Source organism: Apodemus sylvaticus, chromosome 1 (genome assembly GCF_947179515.1).
Source record: "Apodemus sylvaticus chromosome 1, mApoSyl1.1, whole genome shotgun sequence".
NCBI classification, from domain to species: Eukaryota; Metazoa; Chordata; class Mammalia; order Rodentia; family Muridae; genus Apodemus; species Apodemus sylvaticus.
In genome coordinates, this window is record NC_067472.1 from 167,997,582 (window position 1) to 168,010,768 (window position 13,187).

The window sequence follows — 13,187 nt, forward strand, 5'->3', positions numbered from 1 at the left end:
ACTGTGGGCATGGCGTTCTGTAAGTCCATCGATTGGTTTTGACAGAAGCATTATGTGCAGGAACAGCAAACCCATAACTAGAGTAATCTCCTCCAGTAAGGACAAAGTGTCCTTTCCCTGAGGAAAGGGGCCTGCAACTTGCTGTAACTCCAGAGAATGGGGCCATACAAGGCGACTCAGTGCTGGTCTCTGCTGTTGACAGATCTGGCACTCTGCACTAGGTACATTAGCCTTGGTGAGTGGAAATCTATGGTATCAGGCCAGTGCACAATCCCATCTCTGCCGACAATATGATTTGGTGGGTCAGATAATATCCAGCTCATGATAGGCAGCTTGAGGTAACTCAGTAGCCTATTGTCAAACTTCAGTTTCCAGTAATGCCTAATAGCAGGCCCAACACTCTTATTTACACTCCAGATTTTATTCCCTCCCACCAGGCCCAACGCTCTTAAACAAACAGTAGTCTGCAGATAACAGGAGAGCCTTGCTCCAAAATCCCAAAGGTCTCCTCCACTGGGATCCACCTATCTGCAGGCTCCCGACGGCCTCTCTATCTGCCACTATACCCCAACTACCTTGGGTCGGCCTCATATGTTTCAAATGGTAGAAGAGCTTGCATAGCAGTCTGGACCCGTGAGTCTTCTCTCATTCCAGGGCCCACACAAAGCTAGCAGCTTTCTGAGTCACTTGGTATATGGTTCAAAGTAACACACCCATGTGAGGAACAAGCTGCTTCCAGAATCCAAATAGGCCCACCAAATGTTGTGCTTCTTCCTTGGTGGGAGGGACCAGGTGACTTATCCTTCCTCTTTTTATTTTTAAGGTTGATTATATGTAAGTACACTGTAGCTGTCTTCAGACACACCAGAAGGGGGCGTCAGATCTCATTACGGATGGTTGTGAGCCACCATGTGATTGCTGGGATTTGAACTTGGGACCTTCAGAAGAGCAGTCAGTGTTCTTAACTGCTGAGCCATCTCTCCAGCCCACTTATCCTCCATCTTAGGAGCAGTATCTCTACATGCTCTGTACCCATGGACTTCTAGCAATTTTACTGATATAGAAGGCCCTTGGATTTGGGTTGGATTTATTTCCCATATATTCTAATGGTTGCTACCTCTGGTCATTTGATCCAATCAGTATAATGTCATCAATATAGTAGACCAATGTGAGTGACATTTTGTAGAACAGACATGTAATCAAGATCTCTTTAGGGGATGGAGAGTTGGCTCAGGGGTTAAAGAGGACTTCTTGTTCTTGCAAAGAATCTGTGTTGTGTGTGGGAGTCCAAAAGTGAAGGTTGGATGCCCTGGAACTGAAATTACAGGTGTGTGTGTGTGTGTGTGTGTGTGTGTAGTTACAGATGTATGGGTGTGAAATTCCGTACTAGCATATAAGGTGGGAATCAAACCTGGGTCCTCTGAATGAGCACTCTCTCAAAGCTAGCCTGCAGCTCAGTGTGTCTGCATGGTCTGGTCCACATGACAAAGTTATAGACCACCATTACATACAATGGCAATTAAGAGTCTTTTTTTTTTTTTAATTCAAGCCAGCTACTGAGAACAGGCTCCTGCCACAAAGAACTCTCAGCCCAGGAGTTGGGGGCAGAGTAGGGTTTATAAAGCCAAACCACAATTACATCATACCAGGTACAGGCCAAGAGGTCTCTTTTTGTTTTTTCTTTTTTCCTTTTTTTTTTTTTTTTTTTTTTTGTTGGTTTTGGTTTTTTGTTTTTTTTAATAGATTGCTTTAGGGCCTTTCCTTGTAGCCCTGGTTTGTGCCACAATTGTCTCTTTAGTACAATTGCCACAACAGGTGTCATATGCAGTGATAAACACCATGACCAAAAACAGCTTGGGTAGGAAGTTATCGTTGGTTTACACATCCATATCCTTAGACCTTCATCCAGAACATCACCACAGGAACTGGAAGCAGAAGCCAAGAGGCGAGAACTGAAGCAAAGGCTGCATGGGGGCCTGTGGGGGGCCTGTGCTCCCTGTGGCTTGCGCTGTCTGGTTTCTTTTTTTTCTTTTCTGTCTTTCTTTCTTTCTTTCTTTCTTTCTTTTTTTTGGGGGGGGGGTGTGGTTTTTCTAGACAGGGTTTCTGTGTAGCCCTGGCTCTCCTGGAACTCACTCTGTAGACCAGGCTGGCCTTGAACTCAGAAACCTGCCTGCCTCTGCCTCCTGAGTACTGGGATCACAGGCATGCACCACCACTGCCCAGCATCAGTCTGGTTTCTTTTACAGCCCAGAACTACCAGTGCTCTACCAGCTGTGAGCTCACCCTTGACATCAATAACAAAGGAAGGAAATGCACTATAGACTTGCCTCCAGGCAAATATCCAGGTGAGTTCCTGAGTTCCTCTTTACAAATGACTAGTTTGGGTCAAGTTGACCTCAGAGTAGCCGGGTTGGATGCCCAGGTAAAGGTTGGTTACAAAGGACAGCTGAAGCCATGGATAGGCAGACAAGCTAAGGGCTCTAGAGTTTGTGTTTAGGCAACTTGCAGGAATCGGTTCTCCTTTTAACTATTGGACTCTGAGGATTGGACTCCGATGTCAGGTTGCAGACACCTTTACCTGCTGAGCCCCTCACCAGGCCCTGTTTAGATGTCTTCAGCAACATGTGTCTGCCTGCTTTGTAATGGAGTTCTGCTGCTGCTGGTCAACTAGCAAGTTTTTACATTGATCTATAAAATGCCTAACCAAGGATAATAAAAATCTTTTTTGTTTTGTTTTTTGGATTTGGTTTTTTGAGACAAGGTTTTTCTGTAGCCCTGGCTGTCCTGGATCTCACTCTGTAGACCAGGCTGGCCTCAAAATCAGAAATCCGCCTGCCTCTGCCTCCCAAGTGCTGGGATTACAGGTGTGCACCACCACTGCCTGGCTGGAAATTTCTTAAGACTTATTTTATGTATGTGAGTACACACACTGTAGCTGTCTTCAGACCTGAAGAGGGCATCAGATCTCATTACAGATGGTTGTGAGGCACCACGTAATTGCTGGGAATTGAACTCAGGAAGAGCAGCAGTGCTCTTCACCGCTGAGCCATCTGGATAACAGAAATGGACCCAAACATATCTAGCTCAGTATAAATCCATAAAAGATAACTGCATATTCAGTAGTACCTAAGGAGCTTGGAAAGTCAGCTAAGGATTATGATGCCCTGCTGCTCTTGCAGAAGACCCGGGTTCAATCGCCAGCACCCACAGCTATCCTAACTATAGTTCCAGAGGATCAAACACGCCCTCAAAAAAGAAACAGGACCCTGAAAAAAACCCTTGTCTCAACTTATTTCCAACAATTTAAATTTTATTACTGTTTACAAGTTTTGTTTGTGTATGCTCACATGAATGTGTAGAAAGTTTAACCTGAGATGTCTAATAGTATCCATCTTAATTTTTTGAGACATGGTTTCTCACTATGGTTGCCCCAAGACTCCTTATACTTGAATACTTAGGGAGTGTTAGTAGGGGTAGCCTTGTTGGAATCTCAAGTGTTTGTCTTAAAAGCTAAGGATTCAATACCCAAGGCAGGCCCAACTCCTTCTTTGAGCTGCTTCTGGAATCTGCATGCTTCCTGCCATAAGGGTCAAAACCTGAGCCGGGAACTAGTGATTAAATGGTTTCAGTTGCAGGTGCTCAAGTTTGTGAGTCCCAGTTATAAGGAGCCAACAAGCTCTAGGTCTCCACCTCTCCGGGGGTAGAGTGTCCTGGGGACCCTATGTCTTTCTAGCCCAACTTTTTTCCCTTTGAGCACACTGTAGCTGTCTTCAGACTCACCAGAAGAGGCATCGGATGCCATAGGAGTCACTCGGTGATTGCTGGGAATTGAACTTGGACCCTCTGGGAGAGGAGTCAGTGCTCCAAATCTCTCCAGCCCCACAACCTAATTTTCTCTTTTTTAACCTCAGGGTCTCACTATGGAGGTTCCAGCTGTCCTGGAACTACATAAACCAGGCTGGCTGAAATGCCAGAGATCCACCTGCCTCTGATCCTGAGAGCTAATGCATTCATTATCTTGACCAGCTGCCCAACTTCATCTTAAGAAAAGAGCAAAGCCATCACTCACTGTTCAAGGTTTATTTGGTGTTTTCCTTGGCATGACACTTGAGTGGTTGGTTCCATCACCCATATGCAGATCTTACATTTCACATGATATTGCACTGTACACTACAGACACATAATACATAAAATATCCTGTAGAACAGTTATGTACAAGATATGCATAATGGACTTACACACTGGAGCCAGGTTATCACTCACTGGGAACTCACTGGCCTAGGCGTGTTTGGTGAGGGTGCACAGGGCAGCAATGCAGCAGGCTCACAGGGTAATCGAAGCCTGCACACAGTTGGCAGTGTGTTTCGGAGACAGTGGGACTGTCACACTAACCAGGTTACCACTACACAAGTACCACTTGGCAGCAGGGCAGAGCTGTGGGAACTGAGATTTTTTTTCCCCAGACCACCAACCACAGCTCAGATGGTCTCCATAGAAATCCTACTGCAGCCTGGACAGTGAGGTGCTAGGACACTGGGAAGACTTTAGAACTGCAGCTCCTTCTGGATTCCCCAGAGGGTATCTGCACTCTTCTTCAGGCGGGCCTCCTCCTCAGGAGTCAGTGTCACCTTCACAACATCTGAGATTCCACTTTGTCCCAGGATACATGGGACACTGAGGAAGACATCATCATTGATTCCATAGAGACCCTAGACACAGAATGACAGAGATTACATTTTGTCTACACCTCCTAGTATTCTTCAGGATTTAGACCCTTACAAGTATAAAGCTTTTATAGATCTACCTGCCTGTTTCTCCAACTTCTGAGATTCAAACTGTGTTTTACAACTGCCCAGCTTATAACATCCTTTATAAAACAAGGGTGTCAATGTTATTCTATTGCAGAGATGTCCAGGTTATGACAATAAGGAACAGCAAAATAGAAAGTCAGAAAGCAAAAGCAGCTAGGTTTGGCACATGCCTGAAACCCCAGCAGATGAGAGCTAGAGGCAGGTGAGTTCAGGGTTATCCTCAACTCCCTAACAAGTTAAAGGCCAGGTCAGCAGGCACTCTTTAAGACCCTTGCCTCAAAAATACCAAAGCAAGCCAAATTACAAAAAGAAAGCCTCAAACTGTAACCAGGGTGCATAATCATCACACTTCTCTATTCCTGTGAGACTCAGGGAGCACGGTCTCCACCTGACTCAGTCTAACTCAGCCAAGGTTCTTTGAGTCAGACATCTATAAATGTCAGTGTCCATATAATTCCACAGGACACTATTGTGTTCCAAAAGACAACAAGCAGATGAATTCACTTCGAGGCCTCCAACCTGCTCTGAAGCAGATTCGTTGTGAAGCCAAGAAACAAATCTCTCAAATACAAAATGTGCCTCCACAGACCCATTACCTTAATCATGGTGGAGATGGGATGCACCCGCCTGAGGTTCTTCATGATGCTCTCGGCCAGGTCTGCCACAGAGAGGCCGATGGCCCAGGACGTGTAACCTTTCAGCTTGATCACCTCATACGCACTGTGGGATAGGAAGGATGGTGAAGGGAGAAACACCAGAAGTAAAGGCTTTACTGAACATTCTTTACAATGTTATACATTCAAGACAAAAAGTCTGATGCCCAGTGGACTAGAATCTTGTACATTGATAGAGCAGCTGATGAAATGATGTAGACTGGGAGTGGGGGTTGAAAATGGGTCCTGTTCCTAGTATGCATGAGACTGTGTCCATCCATGCACATCAAAAGCAATCTATGGTGACTGCAATGCGTGAGGTGTCCTCTGTAAATCTAGGGCCCTGGAACATTTGGCTCTCGTTAATAGGCTGTTTGGGGGGTGATTAGGAGGTATTGTCTTAGGAACTCTGTTTTTAGTTGTAAACTATTTCCAAGGAGGAGGTACCACCTTCTGTACCCACTAACGTGTTAGCATAACTACAAATGAAAAAATGGGGGGAGGGGCTGGTGGAAAGATTGTTCAGTGGTTAGGAACACTGACTGCTCTTCCAGAGGTCCTGAGTTCAATTCCCAGCAACACATGGTGGCTCACAACCTTCTGTAATGGGATCTGACGCCCCTCTTCTGGTGTGTCTGAAGACAGTGACAGTGTATTTACATACATAAAATACTTTTTAAAATGTAAACAAAAGCACCCAAATGAAAGTGCTGTTAAAATCTTAATCTTTTAGAAATGCAGATACTCATACCCAAAATTAGATGGAGCTTAGTTTGGGACTCTTACGGAAGAGCTTCGAGAAGGACTGATGGACCCAAAGAGGACAGGGACTCCACAGGAAGACCAAGAGTCAACTATCCTGGACCCCCGGGGGCTCATTGAGACTGAACCACCAACCAAAGAGCAAGCACAGGCTGGCCCGAGGCCCCGCACACATGTAGCAGATGAGTAATCTGGTCTTCATGATCTCTCAACAACTGGAGCAGGGGGATTCCCTGGGCGTGTAGCCTGACTGTGGATACTGTTCCCCTAAATGGACCACCTTGTCTGGCCTCAGTGGGAGAGGAGTGCCTAGTCCCTTTCGTGGGAAGAAGTGGGGGGCTAGTGAGAGGGGAGGTGGAATGTGGGGAGGACTTGCCTGAGGGGATACTTGGGGGTGGGGCTGGTCTGGGCTGTAAAGTGAACACAGCTTCAGTCTAGTCTCCCATGCTGCCAATCAGGAGCCTCACCTGTCAACCACCTGCTTGTGAACATCCTTCCACTGCTCCTTATCTGCATCGGTGCCCAGTTCTGGGTTCAGAGACTTCAGGGAGACGCCAGCAACGTTCACACCACTCCACACAGGTACTGAAAGAAACGGGAAGCTCACACTGTTTCCACCCAACAGCAAAGAGTGGCTGTGCCCTACCTGTTTCCTTATCTGCAGAACACAGTGCTCCACTTCCTAAACATGGTCAGCATTACCAAACCCCAATACACAATACCAACCGTACATTCTAACCTACCTTCCTAATCTACTGAAACCTGTAGGCTACGTACTTACTATATCAGTGTTCCCAATTAAAGGGGATCTCCTTGGCATAGGACCTCTAAGAACACTGTATAAATAAATGGAACCTTCAACGGCTCCCTAACAAGGGTTTCCCCATACCTGATCTGACTGATCAGGCGCAGGCATTTCAAGTGTAAACTGCTGAATGAAGTAAATGGCTAAAGTTGTCCTAAGAACCGTGGTCAACATGTCCAGGGGCTGAGGGCAAGGCTCAGTGGACTGTGTGCTTAGCATACATGAGGTTCCCATGCTTTTGGCATGAAGATGAATGAATAGGCATGACGGAGGCTCATGCCAGAAATCCCCATACTTGGAAGACAAAGCCTGGACTGGTATAAGAGAAATGCCTGGGCTCAGCAAATAAGAACACTTCCAGAGGTCCTGAGTTCAATTCCCAGCAACCACATGGTAGCTGACAACCATTTAATTGGGTTGTCTGAAGACAGCCAGTGTACTCACATATATAAAAATAAATGTTGAAAAGAAAAAAAGAATGCCTAGACCCCTTTTTATGCTAGATTTTTGTTTTATCAAAGAGCAAAAGTGGTATTAAAGACTTACCACTGGAGTCGCCATGCTCTCCCAGGACCCACCCGTGACAGCTCAGCGGGTGAATCCCCAGTCTCTCTCCCATCAGGTGACGGAACCGAGCTGAATCCAGATTGCAACCACTTCCAATAACTCGGCTTTTGGGGAAGCCACTGATTTTCCAAGCCACGTAGGTCAAGATATCCACTACAAAACACAAGCAAACATTTGCATGATTCTGACCCTGGTGAGCATGGGTCAGTAGTTTGTTAACATCTTTACTGCACAACTCATGCCCAATTACTCAAAGTATTATTTTTTAAATATATTATACCAACACAATTACTCATCAAATTACTTCAAAGTTAAGAGTAAAAATTTATGCTTTAAAATGATCTGTTTTATAAATACCACAGTCCATAACAAACTAATGAGCATACACACACAGTGTAGCTAACACACAGTGCCAACATCAGGGTGAATACAGACTGTCTGCCCATGCGGTTTCAAAGCCTCACCTGGATTTGAGACAATAAGCAGCTTGCAGTGTGGACTGTACTTCACAATGTTGGGAATGATGAACTTAAAGATGTTCACGTTTCGCTGGACCAGATTGAGTCGGCTCTCTCCCTCTTGCTGGCGGGCCCCCGCTGTGACAATGACCAGCTGGGAGTTTGCAGTTACATTATAGTCTAGAGAAAAGACCAGAAATGAAAGGTCCCCTTAGGGAACTTTTCTACCCAGCCAAGCTTATTGCATAAACCTCCAGTGTAGACAGTTTTATTCTGGCCTCTTGTATATGGCTGATGGCACCCAGTCTAGTTTTTTTTTTTTTTTTTTTTTTTGGTTTTTTGGATTTGGTTTTTTGAGACAGGGTCTCTCTGTGTAGCCCTGGCTGTCCTGAAACTCACTCTGTAGACCAGGCTGGCCTCGAACTCAGAAATCCGCCTTCCTCTGCCTCCCAAGTGCTGGGATTACAGGCGTGGGCCACCACCGCCCGGCACCCCGTCTAATTTTAACTGCAGTCTCTCAGACAGGGAGGGGTGCCTTTCTCATACATTATCACTGTAACAGGAAGGAACCTGGTGCATTTGACTCTCAGATCAACTCCTTATATGGCAATTATTTTCAACCCTAACGTAGTATATTCTCTTCCCTCACCCCTGGAGACATGTACTCTGCATGTGCACCACCACCGCCACCCCCAGCTCTTTATCCTTCCCATTAACCACTTAATTGTTGCCAAGGGCCCAGCAATCTTCTCTAATCCCCCCTTACCCTCTGGTGACACAGGACAGCTGATCCAAAGAGTTGCCTAGCAGGTAGAAGGTCAAAGCTTTCAACCCTGGGTTCCTGGCTAGCACCAGTGAGGTGTAAAAGGTCAAGACCTTCTGCTGGGCAGGCCCTGAGGGCAAGTTTTCAACTGTTTTGCATGGGATACAGGGCAGCGAGGTTGGGGCTGGAGCTCATGCCTGCGGGTACAAGTTCCCAGGCTCCATCCTAGCAATACATACTTGGAAACAGACAATGCAGAACCAGAGCTTACCCGAGTCCTACTTCAGAGAATTTTCATATATGTGCAAATTAGGTTTCCACTTAAAATCCTCTGCTAGCTATCATATTGAGAACCAGCAGAAGGGTGGGCCAAGGCCCTTGTGTCTAGAAAGAACCTTAGAGATGGGGCTTCAGACACGAGGAGGAACTTAAGTCTTACAGCAAGAGAACCTGGCCACCACCAACCTTTGCTGGAGACGATTTTTGGTGTTTTAAGGAAAAGGCTGCCATGCTGGAGATCCATCATCTCTCCCTTTAGCTTGTCCTCCATGACATCAACAAGGGCAAGCTCATCTGCCAATTCCTAAAAGACAAACGTTTTAGTTAAATGGGAAAATAATTTTGATTCTTCTCAGGACATGCCATGTTCTGTATTCCAGGCATAGGAGGGTGGTGCTATTTTAGCCTCTGCTGGGATACATTCAAAACCACTGCTTCCTAAAAGGCCCCATGGTGTCTCTCTCCTGCAAGCCCTCCACAGGAGGGGCTCCTGTGCGGAGCTGTCACACTCTAAGTAGACATTGTTAGCCAATACCGAGGCTTGAAACTGGGCCTAGGCACAAAGCTCGGGTTAGATTGCTGCTTAGCATGAGACCTTCCTTACAGGGGGGGAGGGCGGAGGAAAGATTCAAAGAAGGGGCACTCCAAGCCAGGAATATCAGTGCATGCCTTTAATGGCAGTACTAAGGCGGCAGTCAAACCCTGTCTTTAAAAAAAATATTTAGAAATGTTACCTCAATTCTTTTTTACATTAAGAGAGGTTTTAGTTAACACCTGTAGAATAACGGGATTCTGCAAAGCTAGGTGTGACGTTGCAGACAGGAAGATTGTTCCACGTTTAAGGGTAGTTAGGGCTACATATGAACCAAGAACATTTTCTTCCCCTGCCTCAAAGTGTTTTCTTTTTTTTATAATTTTTTTTTTGTTTTTTGGATTTGGTTTTATTCGAGACAGGGTTTCTCTGTGTAGCCCTGGCTGTCCTGGAACTCACTCTGTAGACCAGGCTGGCCTCGAACTTAGAGATCCGCCTGCCTCTGCCTCCCAGAGTGCTAGGATTACAGGCGTGCGCCACCACCGCCAGGCTCAAAGTGTTTTCTAATTCAATGATAAAGTTATGTCTAAATAAATCTTAGCCCTACGATTGATAAGAAATTAGGTCAGAGATAGCTTGGTGGGTGAAAGCAGTTCCTGCATTTGTCTGCTGAGCTTATTGTAATCTCCAGAACCCATAAGGCAGGATAAGGTACGGGAGAACTAACCAAAAATTGCCCTTTGACACGGCTGTGTTCACACTCAACTATTTTTTCCAACAGAAAATTATATACATCAGGAAACAATGGGGTTTGGATAGAAGTTCCAGATAACCTATTCAGTAGGATTTTAATTTTTAATCACATGCACATATAAATTCCAATTAAAAAACCACTCACTTTAGATTTGAGCATATAGGTCAATGGTTTCCTAGCATGGAGGCCCTAGGTTCATGGAACTGAATATAAAAGCATATAAAAATTATATAATAGGGCTGGAGAGAAGGTTCAGCAGTTAAGAGCACTGACTCTTCTTCCAAAGGTCCTGAGTTCAAATTCCAGCAACCACATGGTGGCTCACAACTATTGGTAATGAGATCTGATGCCCTCTTCTGGTGTGTCTGAAGACAGCTACAGTGTACTCACATATAATAAGTAAAATTAAAAAAAAAAGTATAATAGAAGGACTCTTCTCATTGGTCTTTGATACTGTTCCTTTCCATAGTCCCTTTCTTGTGTATCACTATGTTGCAAAATGTTTCATAGATGACTCTGAATGAGTGTGCAAACCACAATAGTTTTACATACTAATGTGACAATGTAGGGATGCCCCCCCCCATCCATAGGCTTGGGACATGAAGGATCCCCACTTACCTTCGTTAGGATACTGATGGCACAAGCCATGCCAACTGCACCAACCCCAACAACTGTAATCTTGTTCTGGGGGGCCTGTTCTTCCTTAAGAAGATTCACAATCAGCTGATCCTTGAGGGTTGTCATCTTGGACTTTGAATCTTTTGGGACCTAAGGGGAAACATTATGTGCCATTGTAGCCCGTCCTGTTTTTAAAATAAAACGCTGACTTTGCTACCTTTGGACTACTTTTCATTAAGTGACAATGTGACAAAGAACAGAAGTGGAAAACCAAGAATAGCCAGAGTGTAAAGCTAAAAGCCAGGGTGTGGTCTGGCTCTCAGCGTGAAGGTCCTCACCTTGAAATGGAAAAATAATACTGAGGTCTCCGTGTACGTGTAGCCGCCTGAGGACTTACTCATCTTGATGAACCCCGAAAGGGGATGGTCTCTCCTCTTACACGGTTAGAAAACTGCCCTTCCGCTCCTCTCCCATCACCCAGAGGTCCTACAGCAAGTAGGATGCCAAGTCTTTCCGGAAGTATCAAAAATTAAGAGCAGAGGGCGCCAATAACGGCCACAAGGTGCGACCCTAAGGCATAGCAACGCGCTTACGGCTGCGCACGCGCAAGCATGCTTCCTAACTCCCACCCCCGCAGGAACCCGAGTTGTATGACCAGCCCAGATCCTAAGACTGGTGGGCAGGGGAAGCCGGTGCGCGTGCGCAATTTCAGAACAAGGTGCCATACATAGGTTTATAGGCTGCTAGCCATGGGATGAGACTTCTGGCAGGCAGTTCGAGGTCAGAGTTCCCCCCTTTTTAGCGCCCAAAGCACAAGCACGCCTGGCGCCAGGGTAAGATCTCAAATGCCACTACCGGGAACCAGGGCCTTCACCCTCCGGGGCGGGGCCTCGTTGCCTAGAATGTGGCCGCTAAGGGAAATTTCTTCAGTTCCAAAATGAGGATACAATTTGGGTGGACCTGAGACCTGGAGCCCCCACCCCCCACCCCGAAGGCCACCTTTCCCAGCAAGCACCATGTCTACTTTTGAAATCGTTCCAAAGTGCATAAAGATCTCTGGGCAAGCAGCCTAGGGCCATCAAGCAGGAATGAAGGTCTCCTTACAACCGCTGCTATTTCTAGACAGCCTTGCGAGGTCTCTGCAGGCTGGGGGCAGGGCGGGGGGCTCTTCCAGCAGAGAATCTGCCTCGCTGTAAACCTCATTTCCGTGCTCTACTGGGACAGGGCGCGCCTACTCCCCACCTACGACCCGATGGGTGTCGCAGGCCTCTCAGCTACAGGTTTCCTCCTTCCGTCTAAGGTGCAGAGGAAGGATTGCGACTCTTCCCGCTTCCTCTCCGCACGCACCGCGTTTAGGACGATCCCCAGACACACCAGGAGCCTCTTAACAGACTGCATTTAGGGCAAGAGCGCCTTATAATCTGCAGGAAACAACCACTCCACCGAGCCCACGCAAGGGAAAATGCAAACCGCACGGCTGCTCCGAAGTACCCACCCCGGACGTGCTGAGGCTTTTTTTGTCCCCCATGGGCTCGAGTTACCGGAGCTCAAGTTTCGCATGGCTCTCTCGCCCCTGTTCGGTGGTTCCCAACCTTCAGGCCAGCCACCCCCTGGTCCTTCTCCTCACACCCGTCTCGGCTGGGTGGGGCTGCCTGCTCCGTTCCCCAGAGCACAGTAGCCCACGCGTGTCCAGATCTGAACACCCTGCACCTCCAACACGGGTAGGGATCCCGCGTGCGGGCATCGTGGGGCCCAACCGTACCGCTAGTGCACGATGGGGAGCGACGGGCGAGCAGCAGCAGCGTGACCTGGGCTCGGCGACAGTGGCTCCAGCACGCAGAGCAGCACGCGGGCGGGGCCTTAAATGGAAGCTCCGCGCTGACGTCAGAGTGGGAGCCCAGCGGACGTGCGGGAACCCACGTGTAGGCTGGGCTGGGGGCGGGCGGCCAGCGGGGCTGGGCCCCGCCAAGACCCAGGCGGCGCGCGCAGCACGATGGCCCTGCAAGAGTGGCTCCACGCCTCTGATGCCACCCCGACTTGCTCCTCAACCTTAGAAGCAGAAGCCCGAGATGCATCGAACCGCCGCTTCGTTCTCCGTAAAACTTGTGAGACTCAAGAAAAAACCCTGATCACTTTCTTCATTGCTGTTCCCAGCGCCGGGGACAATTTCTGGCAAGCAACAGGC

The 13,187-nt window shown here is 47.3% G+C and overlaps 1 protein-coding gene across 1 annotated transcript; it reads right to left on the reverse strand.

The window, feature by feature from the left end:
• Positions 1 to 4,065: 4,065 nt before the first annotated feature.
• Ldha (lactate dehydrogenase A) lies at positions 4,066 to 12,877 on the reverse strand. Its single transcript, XM_052162362.1, has 8 exons — positions 12,765 to 12,877; positions 11,003 to 11,152; positions 9,285 to 9,402; positions 8,063 to 8,236; positions 7,578 to 7,751; positions 6,694 to 6,811; positions 5,408 to 5,531; positions 4,066 to 4,709 (listed from the first exon to the last, which is right to left on the reverse strand). Exons 2-8 carry the CDS (start codon positions 11,126 to 11,128, stop codon positions 4,545 to 4,547), a joined length of 999 nt encoding a protein of 332 aa, XP_052018322.1. The 5' UTR covers positions 11,129 to 11,152; positions 12,765 to 12,877; the 3' UTR covers positions 4,066 to 4,544.
• Between the last annotated feature and the right edge of the window lie 310 nt (positions 12,878 to 13,187).